General features: G+C 34.7%; 2 protein-coding genes and 1 long non-coding RNA gene across 5 annotated transcripts in view; 1 reads left to right on the top strand and 2 right to left on the bottom strand.

Moving 5' to 3' along the window:
• Nucleotides 1–2,579: 2,579 nt before the first annotated feature.
• LOC408886 (transmembrane 7 superfamily member 3) lies at nt 2,580–9,834 on the bottom strand. 2 transcript variants are annotated; one of them, XM_006565386.3, is made up of 9 exons: nt 9,614–9,834; nt 8,234–8,569; nt 7,060–7,325; nt 5,838–6,009; nt 5,509–5,649; nt 5,159–5,308; nt 4,010–4,264; nt 3,759–3,898; nt 2,580–3,612 (listed from the first exon to the last, which is right to left on the bottom strand). In XM_006565386.3, exons 1-8 carry the CDS (start codon nt 9,708–9,710, stop codon nt 3,777–3,779), a joined length of 1,539 nt encoding a protein of 512 aa, XP_006565449.2. In that variant the 5' UTR covers nt 9,711–9,834; the 3' UTR covers nt 2,580–3,612; nt 3,759–3,776. The 2 variants fall into 2 exon arrangements, with proteins under 2 accessions (XP_006565449.2, XP_392416.4); XM_392416.7 differs by having other exon boundaries at nt 3,385–3,898.
• LOC408887 (ankyrin repeat and SAM domain-containing protein 1A) overlaps nt 9,830–21,441 on the top strand; it is a 70,474-nt gene continuing 58,862 nt past the window's right edge. The window contains exons 1-2 of one of the 2 annotated variants that reach the window (XM_006565384.3): nt 9,830–10,015; nt 10,081–10,196. In XM_006565384.3, coding sequence (XP_006565447.1) covers nt 10,093–10,196 — 104 coding nt within the window. In that variant the 5' untranslated portion in view covers nt 9,830–10,015; nt 10,081–10,092. Of the gene's footprint in view, nt 10,197–21,441 lie in introns of both variants that reach the window. The other variant, XM_006565385.3, reaches the window with a different exon arrangement.
• On the bottom strand, nt 14,342–18,529 carry LOC102655365. Its single transcript, XR_410243.3, has 2 exons — nt 17,175–18,529; nt 14,342–14,857 (listed from the first exon to the last, which is right to left on the bottom strand). It is a non-coding gene; the product is annotated as an uncharacterized LOC102655365 (long non-coding RNA).

The raw sequence follows: 21,441 nt of genomic DNA, 5'->3' as shown, positions 1-21,441 counted from the left end.
TTCCGCTCGCGACATCCGTTTCACGCGGCTCGCCGCGATAAAACGACCGACTATCCCCGTAAAACACGCGTTTCACTTCTCTCTCTCTCTTCCTCTGTTCTCTCCCTCCCCTGCTCTTTACACTCGATTATAAGCAATTTACTTGGGAATTACGTCTTCGAGGATCGCTTCTTTGTCCAGAATTGCGCGGTGAAGAATCGTGTGAGAAGTTTACACGATCTACGGTTGATGAGATTTCTACTCGGAAATTGGATCTCCCTGGTTTATCGAAATTAATTTAGATTACAGAGTGATCGAACTTGTTTTTGGATGAACTTTAATCGAAATTTTAAAATGGACATTTTTGTTTGTTGAAAAATTTGATTTCTGTTTCAATTTCTTTCGAATTCGAAATTAAATTCCGATGTTATATCAATGAGAAGAATTGTAGAGCACAAAGTTAATGTGTATACGTTTGTTTTGTGAGATTTATGGTAAATTGATCAGTTATCGAATTTTTTTATTCTATCTTTACGATATCGATGGATTTAAAGTATCATCTTGGAATCATTCGAAAAATTACCAAGAAAAAGATAACGAATAAATAATGCTATTTTTGCAACAATTATTCGCGTATTTGGTAGTCGATTTGAATTTTTATTTGGGAGGCAATATTGAATTGTATGTAATAATAACTTGAGACATCGATTCATCGATCTTTTCGAAAGCCTACATATTGTCAAAAGTTTGCCTTAGAAGTTTTAAAGTAATTGGGTTAAAATGGACGAAATATTAAAGAGTTGCATCATCGTGATCGATATATAATATTCAAGGATAATAAAATTTTTCTTCGTTAATTTTAAATACGTACACAATTTACTTAATTTAGCAATCTTCAATCTGTTTTATAAATATGATCTACAACTTTGATCAAATACATTATTATAATCCACGTTATAATTATTATTATTATTAAAAGTTTTAACGAGCTTCAACATTCGTTTGTTTCAAACAAATTAGATAAGTGCAAGGGATTCACTTGTGTAAATATATTACATATATTTATGAATCAACGTATGTTGACAACATTGTAAAAACATTAATATTTTACGATACTAAACCGATGATCGGTCGCAGGAATCGCCGTTTCCAAGACTCTTCCAGTCCACGTTTCATTCCCAAGCATATATTCCTCCATATATAGTATATGAATGTTACAAGCACATTTCTTTAATTAGAATCTCCTATTAAAAAAAAAAGAAAAAAAAAACAGCTTCTCCTCCCTCGAGAAAAAGCTTTCGTGCCGAGCAACAACAGTCAGAGTCGCGTTAACCGTCGAGAACGTCGCGTCGAATCTCTCTCTCTTTCTCTCTCTCTTTCTCTTGTCAGTAGGTGACGAGCTAATAACGATTTGTTAACAGTCAATAGGGTAATTTAACGATATATTTATGCGTCGAGGCACGAACGAGAAGAATAAGAAATAAATAAATAAATAAATAAAATAAATAAATAAAGTAAGAATAAATAAATCGTGTTCCGTCTGTTAGGAAAGACGCGCAACGTTTCCTACGATGTCGACACGCGGCGCAAGCTGCTGGTGTACCGCGATTCGTTTGAACGTTTTCTACGGCGAACGGGGGGATTGTAATGTACATTAGTAAATTTATATTTTTGGATGAAGAAAAAAAAAAAAAGAAAAAAAAGAAAAAATAAAACTAAAAAACGGGACAAAACAAAGAGGACGCAACGCAAGGCCGGATGATAATAATAATAATATTGGCCGGATTTAGGGGAAAAAAAGATCGCACGCGCGCGCGCCGCCATTTCTGTCGATTCTCCCGATTGGTCGAGGACCTTGATTTTCTCGACGTCGTACACTTCGTTTCGGATCCGCACGGGCCACTTCTGCGTTCGCGATGTAATATTTCATATGTACACACACATATATATATATATATGTATAAGGGAACCAAAGGTGTTCGTGAATCGTTACCTTCGAACAGAAATGTTTCGAAAAAATGTATTTTCCCTCTTTGTTATTTATCTTACTCGCGATTACTTTGAATTTGAATCGTGTCTGAAGAGTTTTTTTTTTATTTCGATTGAAAAAATCGATGAATATCGTATGTAACTTCTTGATAAAAATGAAATTGAATTTCGAAAGGAATTTCCTAAGTAAGATTACAGAGGGCGCCAAAAGTGTGTAATAAAAATGGCTTCGCTCGAGCTACTTTATTTTCTTTTTGGCCGCTTTATATTTCATCCTTTCTCTCGAAAGATAAAAATATGCTTTGAAAAGTGAAAGATGATACGTTTGTGTGCAAGAACGATCAACAATCGACGATTTCCGTGGAAAGTCGTGTTAATAATATATTTATAATACACCGAAATGGAATTTGATTCTCGTTGCCCGCGTAAATTTTATCTCTCTATTTTGTTCGTTGTTTTAATAAAATTGCATGTTTAAAAGGTAGGGGCAAGTTCCATTTCAGTGATGTTTATATTGGAAAAAACGAAGAAGATTAAGACGAATGCGATTTGATTCGCATTGCGAACGAATCCTGTGAATCTTCGACAGACTCTCCTCCCCTCCTCCTCTTCCTCCCCCCCCCCCGAGTGCGGAAGTGGTCACGCAGTTTTCTTATTATCTGTAATAATAAATACTGATAACGAATACAGTGTATGAGTATTAACAAATTTATTAACGAGAATAATATATTATTGCGACAGTAATCTACGTAAGTGTTGTGAATAATGGAGATAATATTGTTGCTGTGATTACCTTTAAGATTGTAAGTAGTAGGATATAGAAAACCACTGTTAGGTGTCACTGTCTCGATTCAATAAATGTTATTTCATTTTAATGACAACACAAGTCATCTGGCATTTTTTTTGTTCAATAAAACACTTGAAAACCTTTCATCCTTCGGATTATCCTTTATACTCCACGTTTACACGTGCACTATTAAAAATGATTAAATTATTTATATGTAAACTTTCTTTTCAAGCGAATAAAAGTAATCTACAAAGTGATTAATCTATCGAGACACGTTATTTTTCGTTGTAAACAATATTTTATATTTTCAAAGTAATTCTATTTTTCCCGTTCCTTTGTTTCCGATTTGGATGAACGTTGGCTCAACGTTCGATGCCTCTTACGTTAACGTTTAACCAATACAGGCGAAATAATTGCATTGCTCACTGCTTCATTTTCAAATATTTGAATAATAAACACTTTACTTTAGGTTTTAGCTAGTAAAGAAACAAGAAGATTGAATAAATTAATACATTTATGCTTTTATTTTTTTTCATATCTATTATTTAAAGATATTTATACACATGAAAAATATTAGAAGAAATAAAAATCTAGCAAAAATTTGGTTGATGTTAAGAAATGATTATATGTAATAGGAGAATTTATTTTTTATATTTATGTATGAATTACAGTGGAAGGAATAATATGTACAAATATTTTTTTAAACAATTATATCACATTTAAATGTATTTGGTATAAAATTTATAAAATTAACAATTAAAATTAATCAAAAAGTATTATCAATATAAATCATATGCGAGATTGTCACTTAACTGTTATCTTTGATGTGTTACAATATGTTTCTATCAACTTAGCCTCTGAAACATTATTGTTATAAATATAAAACATAAACGTACATTAAATGTAAAAATTACATATATACATATATAAATAGAATACTTAAAATTAATCCCTCGTATATGAAAAATTGTGAACTGTATCATTGTATAATTGTGATAATTACATTTGGAACATTGATTCATTAATATTGATTCCACAATGGCGTTGTTTCTGTCATTGTCCTGTTCGATAATAATCGATTTTGGTAATGTTTATAAAAGTGATAGAACGCCAAACAGATCCAGAATACAATCAACCATATATCTGAAATCGTATCGAATATTGTTTCAAAACATTTTATATACATTAACATATTCTCTGTGCATATATAATTATAATATACAATTCTAACAGCGTCCATAAAAAAGATGATACCCTTAGTCTGAACAGGAGGTCGAACAATGGCTAGATTAAAATCCTCCACAGTTGCTCGCCTTACGATGTTTATCATAACATATTTGAGAGAGGAGCCAACCCAATAATCAATCGGCAGGATTATCGTGAAGGATGAAAATATGGAACACGTAACGTTAGAGCAAAAGCTAAACGTCACGACGAGAGCTATACTGAGAGCCAACGTCGAAAATAGCAACCAAAATACCGTATTGTTCTGCAGAATTATAAATGAACCTGAAAGAAAGAAACAGAAAAGTAGACAAAATCTAAATAACCAATATCGAACAATAAATCCATTATTCTCACAAAAATCTTTCACGAAATTCCTCTATCGTTATTACCTTTATATACATATAAACTTTAATATAAAAAACTTTAAAAAAGAAATACGTCTCAACATGATGCAACAATTCTCTCCTTCCTTCCTTCCTTCTTAATACCATTCGTTTACATTGACAATCATTTGCACGAGGCGTACGTGAAGAAGGACCGAACTGTGCCAAAGATGGGAGAGAGGATGGCCAACTCTGATCATCTGTCGACGGGGACCGATACTCTGTGCAGTTACGCATGCATAGACCGTGTAATCTAAATAGGTCTCGGAGCTAAATAAATACGGGGGACACAATTAGGTAAATGCGAATCTTTCAAGCTGGTTAGATCGGTCCGTGAGAGTTGGCGCAGGGGGGTTGGTTTACCCAATGTGTCTAACACGAGCCACGATTTTTATTGTGCGCGCGTGTTTGTGAGATGGTTGAGGAGGGTGGTTATGGTGAGAAAGGTAGGAGGTAACGCGAATGCTGTGGGGGATTCGGCAGACGAAGTTTCCACATGAGCGGGCAACATTGATAAAAGCTACAGGGGGACTCTCTGACTGTACTTCATCCCTTCACCAAACTCCAACTAACTTCGGGGGCGGTGAGCTCTCTCTCTCTCTCTCTCTCTCTCTCTCATTTCTCCCCTTCCTTTCTTTTCGCGTTACACTCCTCTCTCGTCCGCTTTTAAGCCGGCTTCCATTATTTTCCTATAATTTACTACAACCCCTGCTGATCTTTCCTCGAGCGACAAGATGCGTCGAACCGATTTTCGGATACTGTTCACTGTCGGCATTTCGAGCCACTTCCGTACCTGGGGAGTGTAAGTAAGCAACGCACGCAAAGAACAAGCCCAGGCTCATGTTGACCAGCAATGCACCGCCACGGTGCTCTGTCGAGTATGGACACACTAACGACAACAGGTTGAAGAGCAAACCTATCGCCAGGCCAATTATAATATTTCCTGAAACAAACGGATGGTACAATGGTAATAATAATAATATTCGTTGTATTTAATTTTATGGAGATAAAAGTGGATGTATTATCCAGATGGACAATAGATATTGTATTTATAATTGTTTTTTTATTATTTTATTAAATTTTTTTAGAGCGAAAAATTGTATGACAAATATAAGGAAAATAAAAACATATATATATACATACCTTCTATGGCATATCCAATTACGGTTCCAATGAAAAATATAGGAAACATTTTCTCAACTCTGGAGACGTGATGGCCCAGGAATGTAAAAAATAATCCCACGAAGAAACAAACGGCAGAAATAAACTTGAAAACACCCTCGGCTGAAAATAACGATACGATAGAACGATTAATACTTTCTGAAACGTTATTGTATATATATATAAGAGAAAAACATGATTTGTATCATAATTCGTATGTCTCTAATAATGATATGTTAAATTGAACTTATACATCGATATTAAAAAATGAACTTATCATGTTTTCCTTGAGTTATGGATGGAACACGTACATAAAATGTCGCATGATACAGGATCGATCGTGGGATTACAGCCGTACGAAACTATGGGGACATAGGCAGCAGAATGATTCCCATAACTAGCCACTGCGACGTAAACCGAGCCAACTCCGATATACGCGCTAAATATTCGTCTCATCGGTGAGGAAACAATGGAGGCCGTTGCCTAACGTGGAAGAGATTTTTTTTATCGGTGTTAGAATCATCAAGCTTCGATTTATATATTAAATATAATTATTTATATATTTATTCGATGTCTGAAAATGTTTGAATATATCATACGATTACATACGTTGGTGCACGTTTGATTAATTATGTATACAATATTGTTGTCAATAATAATAACTTAATATCATGTTTGTGTTTACTTTTGCCGTACAACGAATACGATACATCAATTAATTAACGATTAATCAAAAGTACGTTTTGTGAGTATAATTAGAATAGTAATCATTATGTTTTCGAGAATATAATAGTATATTTGTAACAAAAATTGATTATTCAAACGTTTAAATCTCGGAAATATATTATACTTTCGATTGGATTAAACATAGAAGATATAGAAATTGGATCAATGAATAATATTTTCGAAACGAATGTTTTGGGACGATCGAAAAATTTATCGATTCGATTGATCATATTTATTATTTTAATAAATCCTTCTTTGCCTTCGATTGATCCATTATTTTCTTCCAATCTAATATTCAAAATGGCTATTATTTACCATTCGTCCAGCGGGATAAACTTAGTTTCGAAACTAAATCTCGCTTTAAAAAATATATATATACCGCAAACGAACGAATCAATCGAATTATCGAATCGATAGTTTAATATGGATTTTTGCTTTGTCGTTATCAAAAAATTCACACTCACCATGCGTATATATATATAATAATTTTTATCCAATCAACGTTGACTATCTTTTTAAAAAAAACACGCATAATCTGTGAGCTTTCCTTTCGTCAAGAAATTAAAAAAAAAAAGAACAACTCAAACAATCCCTTAGATTAATTAAAAAAAATTAATGGAAGAATCAATTTAAATTATTTTCGAAAATAATTTTCCTATCTATATTCTCGTTTTTAAAACAACTTTAGACTTCAGATAATAATAATAATAATGAATAAATAAACGCTTGAATCAAAAAAAAAAATCAATTATTCTCAAATAAATAATAAACAAGATAAATAAATTGTAATTAGATGATACCGAGTACCTTCGCTCCGTTCCCCTTGATATCGTCCACAGTCAGCATGTTTACGATACCCGTGAAATAAGTTTCGGCAGTGAGGTCCCGCTCGGACAGGTACATCTGATACACCTGGACCTCCACCGGCTCCTTTTCGCAAGTGCGGCGCATCGAGTTGAACGGTAACGAGGCTGGTTGCACGTCCACGATCACCATCGCGTCGCGTGTCTGCATTCTCGCGTAAGGCGCGATCTCGGTATTGAACTCCATGTTGCATCCACCCGGTACGGGTGCTGCGGAGAGAACAATCAACTGATGGATGGGATTGATCATTCTTTTCATTCAAAATTTGGCAAATTTATCATCGAGCCCGCTTCGTGAAAAAAAAAGTCAATGATATACAGGTTGGTCCGATTATCACTTTAGTGATTGTAATTGGAAACGTATATGGACAAGAACATTTGATTGGAATTTTTCTTTTTTCTTTTGGACAGGTTGATGAAGAAAATAGAAATCTTTGAAGAATGGTTTTAGATATAATAATAGAGAGTAGAGTTTTGTTGTAATTTTAAGAATATGTAGAAATTTGTTAATTTTTTAATTATTTTAATTGGAAAATATGAAAAAATTTGTGATTAATATGCATTCTTTTTTTTCTTATGCGAGATGTTAAGTGTAATAATAAGAATTTTTATGAAAGTATTCTTTAGGAAAGTAAGGAATGTAGAGCCATTGAAAGTCATTTTTAATTCCTTTGTGCTTTACCGATACGAATTGTGTAAACGAATTGAATAAACGAGAATGAACGTGATAATGGATGAATAAGACTTGAATATTGATGACGAATATTTCGTTGAAAACAAAAACATAAAATATTTAATAGAATTTAAAAATATATATAAGAATAAGAAAAATGTAAAAGTGTATAATTATTTTCAAATAAAGTTTTTTTAATCTTGTATAATTATCATTGTTGCGATAATGGATCACCCCGTATATCGTTTCATATTGTTTAAAAATGCAGAGTTTACAAAAATTGTCAAGTCTGAATCAACAATTCGTATCATAACATTTAGCTTAGCGTTGATAATTTGTGAACGAAATGAAAAATTAAAATTATATTAAAATGCATATGAAGACATAAATGAAGTAATGATTCATATCGAATCGAGTTTATTACAAGAGAAGCTATACTACTCACCTTTATTGTTGTAAGCAATAACAACGAGCAGAGCCTTAACATCGTGAACATTATCATTTTTCACGAAAAATTGTGTCGTATTAGTGGTTAGCTTAGAGAGAAGACCAATGTTTGATCCAAATACGCTTCTATTCGAAACTTTATTAAGACAATCTTTATCAAAAGACAATGTAACATTATGTTGATAAATATGAATTTGAAAAATAATAAATGAAGCGTTGGAGGAAACGTTTGTTACATTAAAGATTGCTTTGCTACTTGCTGCAATAGATACTTGTTTCATGTATGGTGTAGTGTCATGAAGATTAGTTAACTTCATTTCAAATACACTTCCATCTGTAAAATGTATCGTACATTATATTGACATTTTACAAAAAATTTTAATGTAATGATTCGTTGCATTACATGTTTCAAATAAGATTTAAAAGAATACTGCTGAGAGAAATAAATTAGAGGATCACTGTAATTTAAATATTATTTATACGTATAAGAAATCATTACAAATACTTTTTCTTTTCAACGTTTCAACGTTTCAATTTGTATATTTAAAAGTAAAATGATAAAAATGTGTATATATATATATCTATAAATATACAACTATTATATAATTTAAACATGTAATAAATTTATTAATTATTTTGACAAATTTAGCTTTTAAACATTTCTTTCTCATAAAGGTTATTCTCATAATGGTAACGGTTGGATATTTTTGAACATAAATATTTTTCACTTATACATTACATTTAATGTGAATAAGTAATACTTTCTGATGTAAATATATTACGCAAAAAATATGTACACAATAAATATTATTATACATTTAGAATATTTACATATATAATCACATGATAATAAATATATATAAAATGTATAACTACGTTTGAAAATAAATATAAAAATGCGTGTAGAAAATATATGTTTTTGAAGTAAAAATATTTTTATTAATATTTTACTTTATATTTACACAATTATATTATTTATATGTACATTTATCTATTGTTTTACATTATCATTTAAATATCTTATACAATAGATAATAAATAAAAAAAAAAGAAATATAATTCTAAATAAAAAGTATTGTATAATCCACTAAGTGTTGCATTTAATCGATAAATGGAAAAATAATATTACTTTTTATAGATTTATATTATAAATTATAAATAATCTCACATTTATATCAATTCACTGATTATTTATATCAATACATGATTGAAAAACAATCTAATTATAATAATTACTAATATATTTTTAAACGAATTATAAAATTTATTATTTTTACATTTGAAATTAATTACGTTTAATAACGGAAATTTTTTAACCGGCTTAAGAAAATAATTGTAAAAAAATTGCCAGAATACGCTATTGAGGTTATGTGCTTACCACCGAGAGACAATGTATTTGATAATACTTTCGTATCTAAACTGTGAATGAAGAATAACAGAAAGATCAGCAACTCTCCGACAAAATTGCGGCTCATGTCGATCGGAGTTATGAACCGCGTGACACACTTATTCGATTAAATTGCCGCAAAGCCGAGTCGGCGTGAAGCCACGGAAAATCAGTACGGCGCAACAGCTGGTACTTGACAGTCGGCTACATGCCTGAGCACGGTATACTTCGAGTCTCGGCTACTGTCGTTCTATCTCGCTCTTGAACAACCAATCATCGTGTGCCTCGATATTCCTTTCTCTGTCGCGCTGTCGTGTGTTGCGAGTGTTTTGCGAAGTGACCGTAAGGTGGCGACGCAGTCGGCCCAAGATGGCCACGCTGGATCAATGAAACGCGAGTAATCACAGTAAAAACAGAAATTGACAAGTGTGCAAGTGAACACCAGACTTTGATTACAGTGTAAATGGACCATGGGGAAGGACCAGGAGCTGCTGGAGGCAGCGAGAAACGGAAATGTCACCGTGGTCGAGAAGATTTTGGGTCAACGAGCGAAGAGGAGTGGTCCACTGGCAAGGTGGGTGTCACCATAGCAGACTTTGCTTTTTCTCGCTTCTTTTCCCGTTTTCGCATTCTACGTGGTCTTTCACACGATAATTTTGCTTTCGTGCACGTTATCTTGATTAGATTATGGGAAAAATAACTTCATTGTCTGTCAATTCATTGAGAAATGAAAGTTACGTGTCACGTTCTTTTAGAATTTCTATTCTGATGATTTGATTTCAATGATAAAGTGTTTATACAGTATTGACTGCTATTCCGATTGTTTCCTTTCATTTCATTTTTCGAATACTTTCTTGTTATCTCTATTAATCAGGAACAATTGTGTTTTAAGCATAAACGGAATTAGATGAGTCGTTATACATACCGGTATCTGTGTTAAATTATCTACACTCAATTGATCGTTACATTTTTCCAATTAATTCCGATAGTTTGCCAGAAATACTCGGGGATGCCGTCTTTTGTACCGTTATACGTGGAATCTGTTCCGTTCGATAGTTTTCACATTAATTAAGTAAACGAACCGTATCACAAGCAACAATATTACATTGTTTAATAACAATATTATATGTTATTATTATTATTATTTTTATTTTAACATTGTAGTTATTTTATGTTTATACATTATCCATCAATCGCTAATAGATAATCAATTTCGTGTTTGATAATTGACAATTAGATTCATGGTACATATTTTATGAAAACTGCAATAGCCATCGTTGAATGAAATTCTTCGGATTATCTTTATCGAGCAAGGTTTAATAATCGGATATTTTTCTATAATATATATTATACAACTGCCGTGTGGAAATAAACGCGGGCATCGTAATTTTCTCGACCATAATCAGTTTTGTTCCGAATATCTATAAAGTAAAATAATATGTTCGTATGCGCATGTTATCCACATTATTGTTCAGTGATTATTCATGATTTCACCGTGACCATGAATCACTCTGTCAATGTGTATGTTATAGATGTGACATGGACATACAACTGATTGCACTATCATTTATTAAAATTTGTTGTGAACATTCTTAACAAGGAAACGCGTAATTCTACAATTAGAGATACGTTTATATGATTTTACGCATTAAAATTTAATTTTATACAATAATATTAAATCAATGAGATAAAACTGAAAAGAAATTAGGAAATTGACCTGCGCGTCTGGAAACGACACATGAGTAAGTAATCACGTTTCTTCACGACTTATCGGATGCTGCTCCTTTCTATTTATGGGAGGAGATAAACAGGTTTATTTGGGTAGTCATTTATTTTCAAGAGTCAATGATAAATTTAGTTTGAACGTGATAAATTTGTAAAGATGATACGACGGAATTATGGTATTTTTATTTTTATTCTATTTAAAGAATAAATAATTTTATGAACTCTATTCTGTATTTACGGTAATTTAAATATTTAATAATCGCCAGAATTATTAAATTCGAAAAATTTAATTTTTTAGACGATGACGTATTAATAAATTTTCTGATTAATTTATCGATTTAATATGGTAAAAGTGATTAAATATAATATTATCAAATGAAATTAAATTTTACTAACTTTTTATTTTTATTTTTATTTTTCATATTGAAAAATATCTTTTTAAAAATCTATGTTCCACGTATCCATAATATCCATACATGAGAAACAGTGAGTCCCACATTCAATTCATTCCAGAGCAAAAAATAACTTAGTCATCCTTCCGAGTTAGCGTAGTTCGACCTAAAAAACGTCATTTAAATACTCATGCACGTGCCCGTAACTACTAACAAGTAACTTCCACATATAACTCGCGAATCAATTCACTAGGAATGTAATCGACTCGTCCGACAAATCACTGTCAACTTCTCTAATCGTGAACTCCGGTCTCAATCGAACTTCAAATCGTAATAGATTCCTTCGCGAACTGGATCGATAAGGTTGAAGCGAATCGATTGATTGAAGTGTATGACTAATCGAAATGATCGATCAGCGGTCCCGCGTCTTTATTGACCCAGTCCCGCCAACTTCTCGACAAAGACGACTTTGTCGACGCTTCTCGCGCGCTTTCATTAATTAAGTCACGTTGGCTATGGGACGAGAAACCGCTGTTTGTTTTCGAGAGGTCTCTGCCGCGTGCTCATGTAGAAGCAGGCGTGCGTGCTTGGAGTGCATTCACGCATTTTAACACCGATTGTCGCTCACGAGCAAAAACCTTCGGGGCAAAAGAGAAAGAGAGCATAGTGGGGTGACGGTAAAGAGAGGGGATAGGAGTGGAAAGGAATAGAGGCAAGAAGCACTTCCCCCACCGCTTTCTCTACGAGAGAAGACAAGGTAAACGAAGCGAGAAAAGGACAGAGCATTAGGATCAAGCTCGCGACAAATCCTAAATGTATCACGACGAAAGCGCTTCTCCTCTAACAAATTGCCTCTTTTGCCTTCATCACCAGTCGTGCAACTTGTCCATAACTTAAAAAGCTCGCCTGCGGCAACTTTCTTTCCAAAGCTCTTTACTTTTTTTTTTTTTTTTTTTCCTACAGTTTCTGCTCTCCTGCCTCATTTCTCTTTTCTCGTCTTCTTTTACCTTTTGTCCCTCCATTGCTTTAAGAGATCACAAAGAGGAGGGAAAGCAGAATGTGAAATACGCTTGCTTCTCGCGCGCGCGCGCGCTATGAACGACAACAGCGACACTCGACGGAACGGACGAGAAATATTTTGCGATGCTAATCGTGCCACTTCTCGTGTATCGATGCCCGCGAATGTGTTTATCCTTTGTTTGTACGGCGTGTTGACTTTGGGTAGGGCAATAATTTTAATCACGGCCCCCGGGAACCACGGAAAGGGCTTCCCTCCGATATAGAAACATCGCCTCGGGCGACTTGATCTCCCGCGAACCAGAACTTTTAACGTCATCGGCCGGCCGCGATAACCTCGTCTCTCTTTGATGTCTCTTGAGCACACTGTTGGCCCGTCTCGGGATCCCCGCCACGAGGAAACTTACTTTTTAATTTATGATCAAGGATTTGATAAAACCCATTTGATTTCCAAGTAATAAAGATTTTACCGATCTTGTTTTAATTATTTGAAACGGGGAATGAACATTTATGTACATTTACGTATATTTATGATAGAAAAAATTTAGAAAATATATGTGAAAAGAGAAAAAAAATATTCTCACGAGACTTTCTGCTTTTTTTGTCAATGTTTGAATTTTTGATATTAAATATTTTTTCTTTTTTACATTATTGAGATGTATTTATTGAAAATTACTTTCTAAAAAATTTTACATCATAAAATTATTTTTCTTGTATTATATCATATTTTATAACTTGAAGATTACATTGCAGGATTAGATAATTCAAATTTGATGGTTAACTTCATCGTGCATTTCTTTCTTCTTTCTCTACTCGCATTAGTTCTGTTTCTTTTATCATCGAAAAAAAAACGATATCGAATTCGATATATAGATAGGGTGAAATTCTCTCTAACGATTCTATTACACTCGACCGATATTACTATAATGTTTTGTTCGTTCTCCGTTCTTCCGGAAGAAGGAATCGATGCGTTAAACGACCAACGAGGGGATAATTAGCCGACAAGCAAGGCATTCTGTCACTACGAGAACGTTCACTGTGTTCGTTCGTATTACGGATCGATGATACGGACGATCTTCCCTTTTAACGAGAAAGAGAGAAAGAGAATATAGATATATCTGCCCTTTCCGGAAGGAGGGTCGCGAAACTGCATAAAGTGCAACTAGAAGGGAGACCACCCCCTTCCATCTTTTTCTCTCTCACCTTTCCGAAGTGTGAAGTTCGTTTGAAGTGTTTGCAAGGAAGAACCTTTTCGCGACATCAGCACGTATCGTCGTGGCCCCTCTTCCTTGCCGGAGGAATTTATCGATTGACGGTCTAACAGCCCTCGCGTGTCTTCACCCTCGCTGCATTTTGGCCACCCTGTCTACTATTTCCCTCTTTGTCGTCTGGCGGCTTCTCTTCCTTATTCCCTCTTCTACGTCACGTACGCGCTCTTTCTCTCGTTTTCGGCCACTGAACGCTGTCTCACATACGGACATTCCTGCGTTATTGTTCCCTCATTATTTCGTCCATTGACTTCCGTCGTTGTGTAATTTTTATTTGCTCTCTTTTGCTTCTGTTCGTTTCATTTCTCATCGTACTCTTTTTTTTTTTTAAACTCTCCTCGAAATTTCTCGCGTATTTATTCCTCCTTTCTCCGTTTTATGATTTTTGTTAAATTCTTCTTCATCTTTTCGTCTCTTCCATCATTCATTTTTATTTTTCAATTTATTTACAAATATAATATCTAGATTTTCTGACAATGTTTTTATTCACATTTTCACTTTCGTTATCGTTGAAGATTTTTTTTTAAATTTTTATTCTTCTTTTTTGTTTTTTATCAAGCTTCCTTTTATCTTTTCGTTTTTCCTTTTTTTTTTATTTTTTATTTTTCCCATCTTTTTCACAGTTTCTGATAACGTTCCGTTCACTTCCTCATTTTCCAGCTTCGATTTTTTCGTCCCTTTTCGAATCACCCTCCGTCGATTTTCCTAGCTTCCTTCCCCTGTCTGCTTCTAGCGTAAGGGTGCGTTCGCACTAAACACTCGCATCCGTGGAACCGGAAGGGGCTGGATAGTGATTCTCCTATCCCTCAGCGTTTTATTGCTTCTTTGGCTGTCTAGTATCAGGAAAAACAACTGTAATTCAATGATATTGGCCTCTCCATCGTCTTAAATGTTACTTTTATCCGTTTTTATGAGTTTATTTTTATGAGAAGAAATTTAACAAATATATCGCTTTGCTAGAAAATCAGATAATAAGAAATATAGGCTGAAACGAATAAATTTGATACTCGAGATATAAAAACATTAATTTCTATAAAAATTTGTAGAACATACATGATATGCAAAAAACTTTTAAAACATTGTAATATTCGATAAACGAATCAAATATTTAATTAATATTCTTTTAATCAGATTTATAAAAATTGAATTTTGCATATAGGTTCGTGTTTTAAACAACTGATTTTAAAATTAAGGATCTCAAATGAAAGGAATTTGGATTTCTCACAATTTAATAACACTCTTTGTGAATATATTTTTCATACCAAATTATTTAAATATTAATAATCTACGTTTAATATTCGTGAAAGAAACCTTAATAAAAATGAAAAAGTTCTCATGATTTCAAAAAGATGATACGTATCCCATAATGGTACATTTGTACGCTAGAAACCACTGGTACATTTTCCATCTAGATGCGATGCAAGTCTCTCGAGAGACATTCATAAAGTTGTGGTTTATTGTAAGTCAAGTGCGCATCTCGACGTACATTGAAACTCTGACTTTCTTGGAAACAAAGACTACGTAGATAAACGTTATTTCACATTACTATTACGTATATTACTTACGCGAAATCATCATCCTCTCAATTGCGACATTTATTATACTATTATTATAATATCTCGTGCAATTTAATCATTTCACGATTTTAAAAGTGGAACAAAGATGGAGAGGAAAATTATGAAAATACATTGACGATGCAATATGTTTATAAACTTGCCAATGATGATCTAGAAATTACGTGATTTAATTATATTAGTGAAAAAAATTTTCTAACAGTAAATACTGTTGAGAATACAAATTACAACGCCTGTTCAACCAGTTAAACAAATAAAAGGCATCGAGTTGAAAGCAAATCTCAGCTACAACCAGTCATAGACCATTCAATCATAAAACTTCGAATCGTTTAACTTCAATATACCTACTTGCTACATGACACACATCATCCAGTTTCAATTGCAATCATCACTTAAGCTTCGTTAACGTGCTTCCATCGCATCATGTTGCAAACTCACATATGCATCCTATAAAGTTCTCGTTCGAGTTTACCCGGATATCCGGGTACTTGGAATTTTTTTTTTTTTCTAATTAATATTACAGTTTTATGAAAGACAAGAATAAATTGAATTTAATTTTAAAAACAATATATATTTATATCTCGTTTCTAATAGGATATATAAATTCAATTCATAGATTATAAATAACAACAGAAATATTATAACAAAATCCATAATCCCTGTAAAAGTAATAATGATAAAATTTGAAAAATTTCTAATAGAATTCTAATATAAATCTTTTGCGAATAATAGAAAAAGTATCTTCTTTAAATACTTGGATATATCTCACTGTGTTAATCTCTGATTAAATGGTAAAAGTTTATTTCCAAATCCTGATCGACGATTTTCATTAATACGTGCCCCCTTTAGATGCGCGGCCGTTGAAGAAAAACAGCCGTTACAATTACAATCCTCGGTCATTTTTGTCGTCTTGATTAAAACCGGCAAGAAATTATGGATGCCCGACAGACGGTGCACCGCCGCTTTCATCCCCCTCCCCTCCTCCTCCTCCACCTATCTGTATCTTTCATGTGCCCCTCGCCGTCCAATTCGTAATGTTCGTAGATGTCGAGGGCACTGGGCGATGTCCTTTTTGCAGACAATCTTCAGGGTTTAATTAAGGAAAGCGGATAAACTCGATGAATGGGGCAAGCGAGTTGGCTGTCGAGGGTGCGACAGACGGAGAAGGTGCGGGGGTAGGTAGGTTGCAAAAGCAATTGGAGAGAGAAAGAGAGGGAGGGAGGGAGAGAGAGAGAGGGGCCAGGGTAAAAGAAAGGAAGAGTCAAACGTTCCCGAATGGTCTGGAAATGTGGAAGTATTCCGATGTGATACTCGTTGATTCAAAAGTGAGGAGAGGTTCAGTGTGAATTTAGACGATACGACGATTGAGAAATATTTTTTTGGATAATCTTATATCAATTGGTGATATAAATAATTTTTTAACTACGAAAAATAAAACTTCGTATATATATTCGTATAAATATCCGTAAAATTAATAATTTTTTATTACAAGTGATTTCTTTTAAAAATCAAAGGAGAAAAGTAATTTGGCTAGAGGAAAAAATTGTACGAGAAAAAAAGGGAGGAAAATATTTACTCGAGAAAAATATTCTCTCTCCGCCCTCTTCTTCCTCGACCCCCTACTTCTGAAACATCCTCTAACTCGATACAACGCGACACCGGCGCAAAAGTACTGTACGCAGAGCCGGTGCGCACATACACGGGTCCGCCGAGGTTCACGGTGTTTCTCCTTGTGTACTCGGCTTGAAGAGAGCCGGCTACCATCTCCCCGGCCCGGTTGTTAGGGCGCGGAAAACAAATACGCGCGATTCTGGTCCGCAAAAGAGAGCGAGAAACGAGAGGACTCGAATCGTCGCCGTTGACGTTGGGGCGGACACGGGGCGCCTAGCACAGAGGGCGGTAGTGAGAAACGGTTGGGCGAGAGAAAGGAGGGGGAAGGAGAGAGAGAGAGAGAGAGAAAAGAAGGAAGGGAGGGGAGAAAGAGAGAAATTCAACACGTGCCGTCCTCCTCTCCGCGTTAGCTCTTTCCTATTCTTCTGCCTCGAACCAAAAGCTCCTCGAACTTCCAAGCGTTGCACTCGCGTAACCCCTCAAGTGTTCGTTTCTTTTTCTTCCCATTCCCCCCACCACTTGACTCTGCGAGCTCGGTCGCGAGTCGCAAGGAATTGCTGTCGGTCGGTTGAAGGAAGGGGGGAGTATTTGCGTTGGGTAAAATCGACAGTTTCCTCTCCTTTCCTTTCCTTTTCTCTTTCTCTTCTTTTTTTGATCTTTAGTTACAATGGATTAGAGGCTCGTCGAGAGGGCGGTAGCTGTCGAGTGGCGAGTGCCTTGAACGATTCCGTTGAACGCAAGCGCAACCGTCGTATATGCGCGTGCCCCCTCCCCCGATGATTTAAAGTGCCGCTATCCGAAAGCTTAATGACGTCTCGTTGCTTAATGACGACCACGGGCGCGCGCCTTTGATCTGCTTACGCGGAGAAAAGGCGTTCGGTTTGCCGGTAATTGTTTTGGGTAAACTGAATGCGATGCTTTGATGCTTGCAGGCCTCGGCCGCCCGATTCAGAACTCGCGTCCCTGTTAATGAGGCAAATCCAGCCTCGGCGAGTTTTCGCTCTTTTCTGGGCCCTTTAACCGGGGCCCCTTGTCTACGGGAATCGGGGCGACATTGTTTGGAGGCGACGATAATGACTGGGAGAGGTTTTTTTCGATTCTTTTGTCTTGATTTTTTTTTCCTTCTTCTTCCTTTTTTCTCCTTTTTCCTCTCTCTTGACGATGATGAGTACTGTTTAAAATTTTTTACATTTAGATTTAGATCTTTAGTTTTGTATCCGTCACGTAGGGAATAAAAATTTTTTTTTTTTGATCTTCAATCTTTCATTGGAAGATTCCTTCTTTAATTCTTGTATATATAAAATTATTACGCATAAAGAAATTCAATAACTAGTAATGTAATGTAATAAAATAAATTTGTTTATACGAATTTGAAAAAAAATAAATTATCCGTCGTTAAATTTATATCCATATATCGATTCCATTCGTTTCATTTCCCTCCTTTTCCACTTCGTCTATAGCTTTTCAGAATATATTTTCAAATATAAACGTTTCAGAGTATAGTTTCACGCAATCGTTTTCAATCGAACCGTTTCGATATAATTGTCGGCCGATGCGCCGAGACAAATCGTCACCGGTGTGACGAATATTTTCGCGCATTTATACGACGCAATTTTTACTATGTTGTAAATAGGGTTTTGGCGGTGGTTCGCTTTGATAAATACCGCCGAGCGTTTCGATTGTTTGCGAAGAACAATTTTCAACAAACAAAGTTCGATAACAAGCAAACACCCATTCGCTAAGAAGCGAGTTATTATTATTGTTTGTCGTTACAACACTTTCACCGATCCATCTTCGAATTATCGGGCAATTATCGATTGATTTAATCGGGCAACGATTATATTTTTATGCACGCGGAAATCTGCAAGAAAGTGAATTGAATTGTGAATGCAGGCGGTTTAAAATCCTGAGAGATCGTATAAAATGACAGAGATACATCTCTGTTTAAATATAATACATTACTTTATTTGGCTATCGAATAATTTTCCGGTTACTCGAATGGGTAAATAATTTTTGTTAAAATTATTCCATTATTTAAATATTATTTAATTGCGTGACAAATTATAGACTTATCATCAATAACCCGATAAATAATGCAATAATAAAGCCGTAAGAAAGTTAGAGATTATTTTATTTGAACGGCGTAATTGAAACGGAGAATTATCTATTTTATCTTTTATCACAAAATAAATTTACCCTTCCGTCACTTTTATTATTTATAAACTATAAAAGATAATAAAATCGTATAAACAAAATTTATCTATATCCTCTTATTATCCTCCTTCTATTTTTCGCCCATGAATCTCGAATGAATGAAACACGGCCAACCCTTTTGTGCAAACGAAACTGTAGTTTAACGCGATTTCGAAATATTGTTTGTATTTTATTCCGTGTTTCGGCCGGCGAAAAACGACATTTAATATCGACACACACACACATAAAAGCGGGGGAAAAGCGTGGTGGGTATATTTCTAATATCAAGATACAAGATATGTTATATGTCGCGACAGTTCGAAGGGCGTCGGTAAACATACATATTTTTACGGATCTATCTTCATATCGGAATTGCACGAGGACCGAGCAAATAACCGGTGGTTCACCGTTATGACGTGTATTAATCGACCAAGATAAATATTGCCCTCCCTTACGTTGTTTTTTCCCGCCGTCGATTTTCTCCAAATCCCATGAATAGTATATCTTTTTTTTTTTTTTTTTTTTTTTTTTTTTAAATATACTCGCTGAATCCACCAATTCGATTTCTTTTTCCAACGGATTTTCAACGCTGCCTCTGGCTTTTTCTTCTTTTTTTTTTTTTTTTAATCCATATAGATATTTTTTCGAAAGATAACGCGAGCATCGACGTTAATCTATTAAACTTGAAAGATAAACGATTATTAAAATTCCACGACTCGATTTTTATATTTGATTTTGTCACATCGTCAAAATTGATAAATAAAAGTTTGAGTTTCTTCGAAATTTACATTTCATAATCCGATGTTAAGTCGAGATTCTTCGAGCGAATTATTCAAATTACGTAACAAATTCTGCACAAGATGGAAAAAAAAGGTCAAAGATCAAACGAGTCAGCAGCTCATCTCCTCCCCCCTTTCCACTCTCGACGAGCCCCCCCGCCATGCTTGTTCATCGAATCCGTCCAATTCGATCGACTTTGATCGCGCGCCACTCGACGCTTCGAGGGTGGTTAAGTGACCAGCCTAGGAACGACGCTAGTCAAATCCACTTAAGAAGAGAACAACGAGAAATTGCTTCGATGCGGTAATGCGATGTCCATCGATTGAAAATCGTGGAAAAACGTTTACTCGCGACCTATGACCTGTCTCAAGGAATTTTCTCTTCGTACGAGATAAGATTATTCGCGTTCATTCTTGTTAGACAGTTATTTAAATACTCGCGTAAGAATAAAATTCTACTCTCGATAAAATAAAGTTAATTGTTCACTGGCAAGAAATATTCTAACGATTGTAAAAAGAATCTTCTATCTTGAAAAATAATGAAGATAATGATATAAAGTATTATGCAATTGAAAATATCGCCAAGAGAATAAATAGATTATAAAAAAATAGATTATAAAAAAATTGTAAATCCATCTTGAAAAACGATGGAAATACAAGATAGCGATACAAGATATCACAAGATATTAATCATATCAAAGATTTATTTTTAATACGTATCCACTTGAAAAATATTTTCTAGTGCTCTAATAATTAAATAAATTCAATCAAAAATTACCTAGTCCCTCTCAAAGTATATATACTTACGAAAAATAATCCAAACACAAAGAATTCCATTCCAACGATTGTATGAATCCACCTTGATGAGAGGATATCGATACAATGTATCTCGTATCCATCACCGACCTAGAAATCTCCGAAAAAAAAAAAAAAAAAGAAAAAAAGGGAAGAAAAGGAAAGTGTGACATTCGTCCCAAGGGAGATGATCCGATCCAAAGGCGCGTTTACATTGTGTTTGCGCGAGGGCGGAGCGTGGCCGACGTTTATCTCGCCACGGACGCAACAAAGGCCAATAATGAGAACATGTGTTGGATGCAGGAAGCTTCATTAGCGAACCTGTTCCTGTCCGCGAGGCCCATTGTGCGAGACCTAACTCTGTCTGTCGCGATACGACGGTATCTCGTTGCGTTGACGCGCGATTCTTTGCTTCTCCATATTGCCGCCGGGTATTAGTTACCGGCAGCAAACATGAATTCCTAA

Source organism: Apis mellifera, linkage group LG6 (assembly GCF_003254395.2).
Source record: "Apis mellifera strain DH4 linkage group LG6, Amel_HAv3.1, whole genome shotgun sequence".
Classification (NCBI taxonomy): domain Eukaryota; kingdom Metazoa; phylum Arthropoda; class Insecta; order Hymenoptera; family Apidae; genus Apis; species Apis mellifera.
The sequence above is the reverse complement of the archived record's forward strand: the minus strand, read 5'-3'. Positions and strand labels throughout refer to the sequence as shown.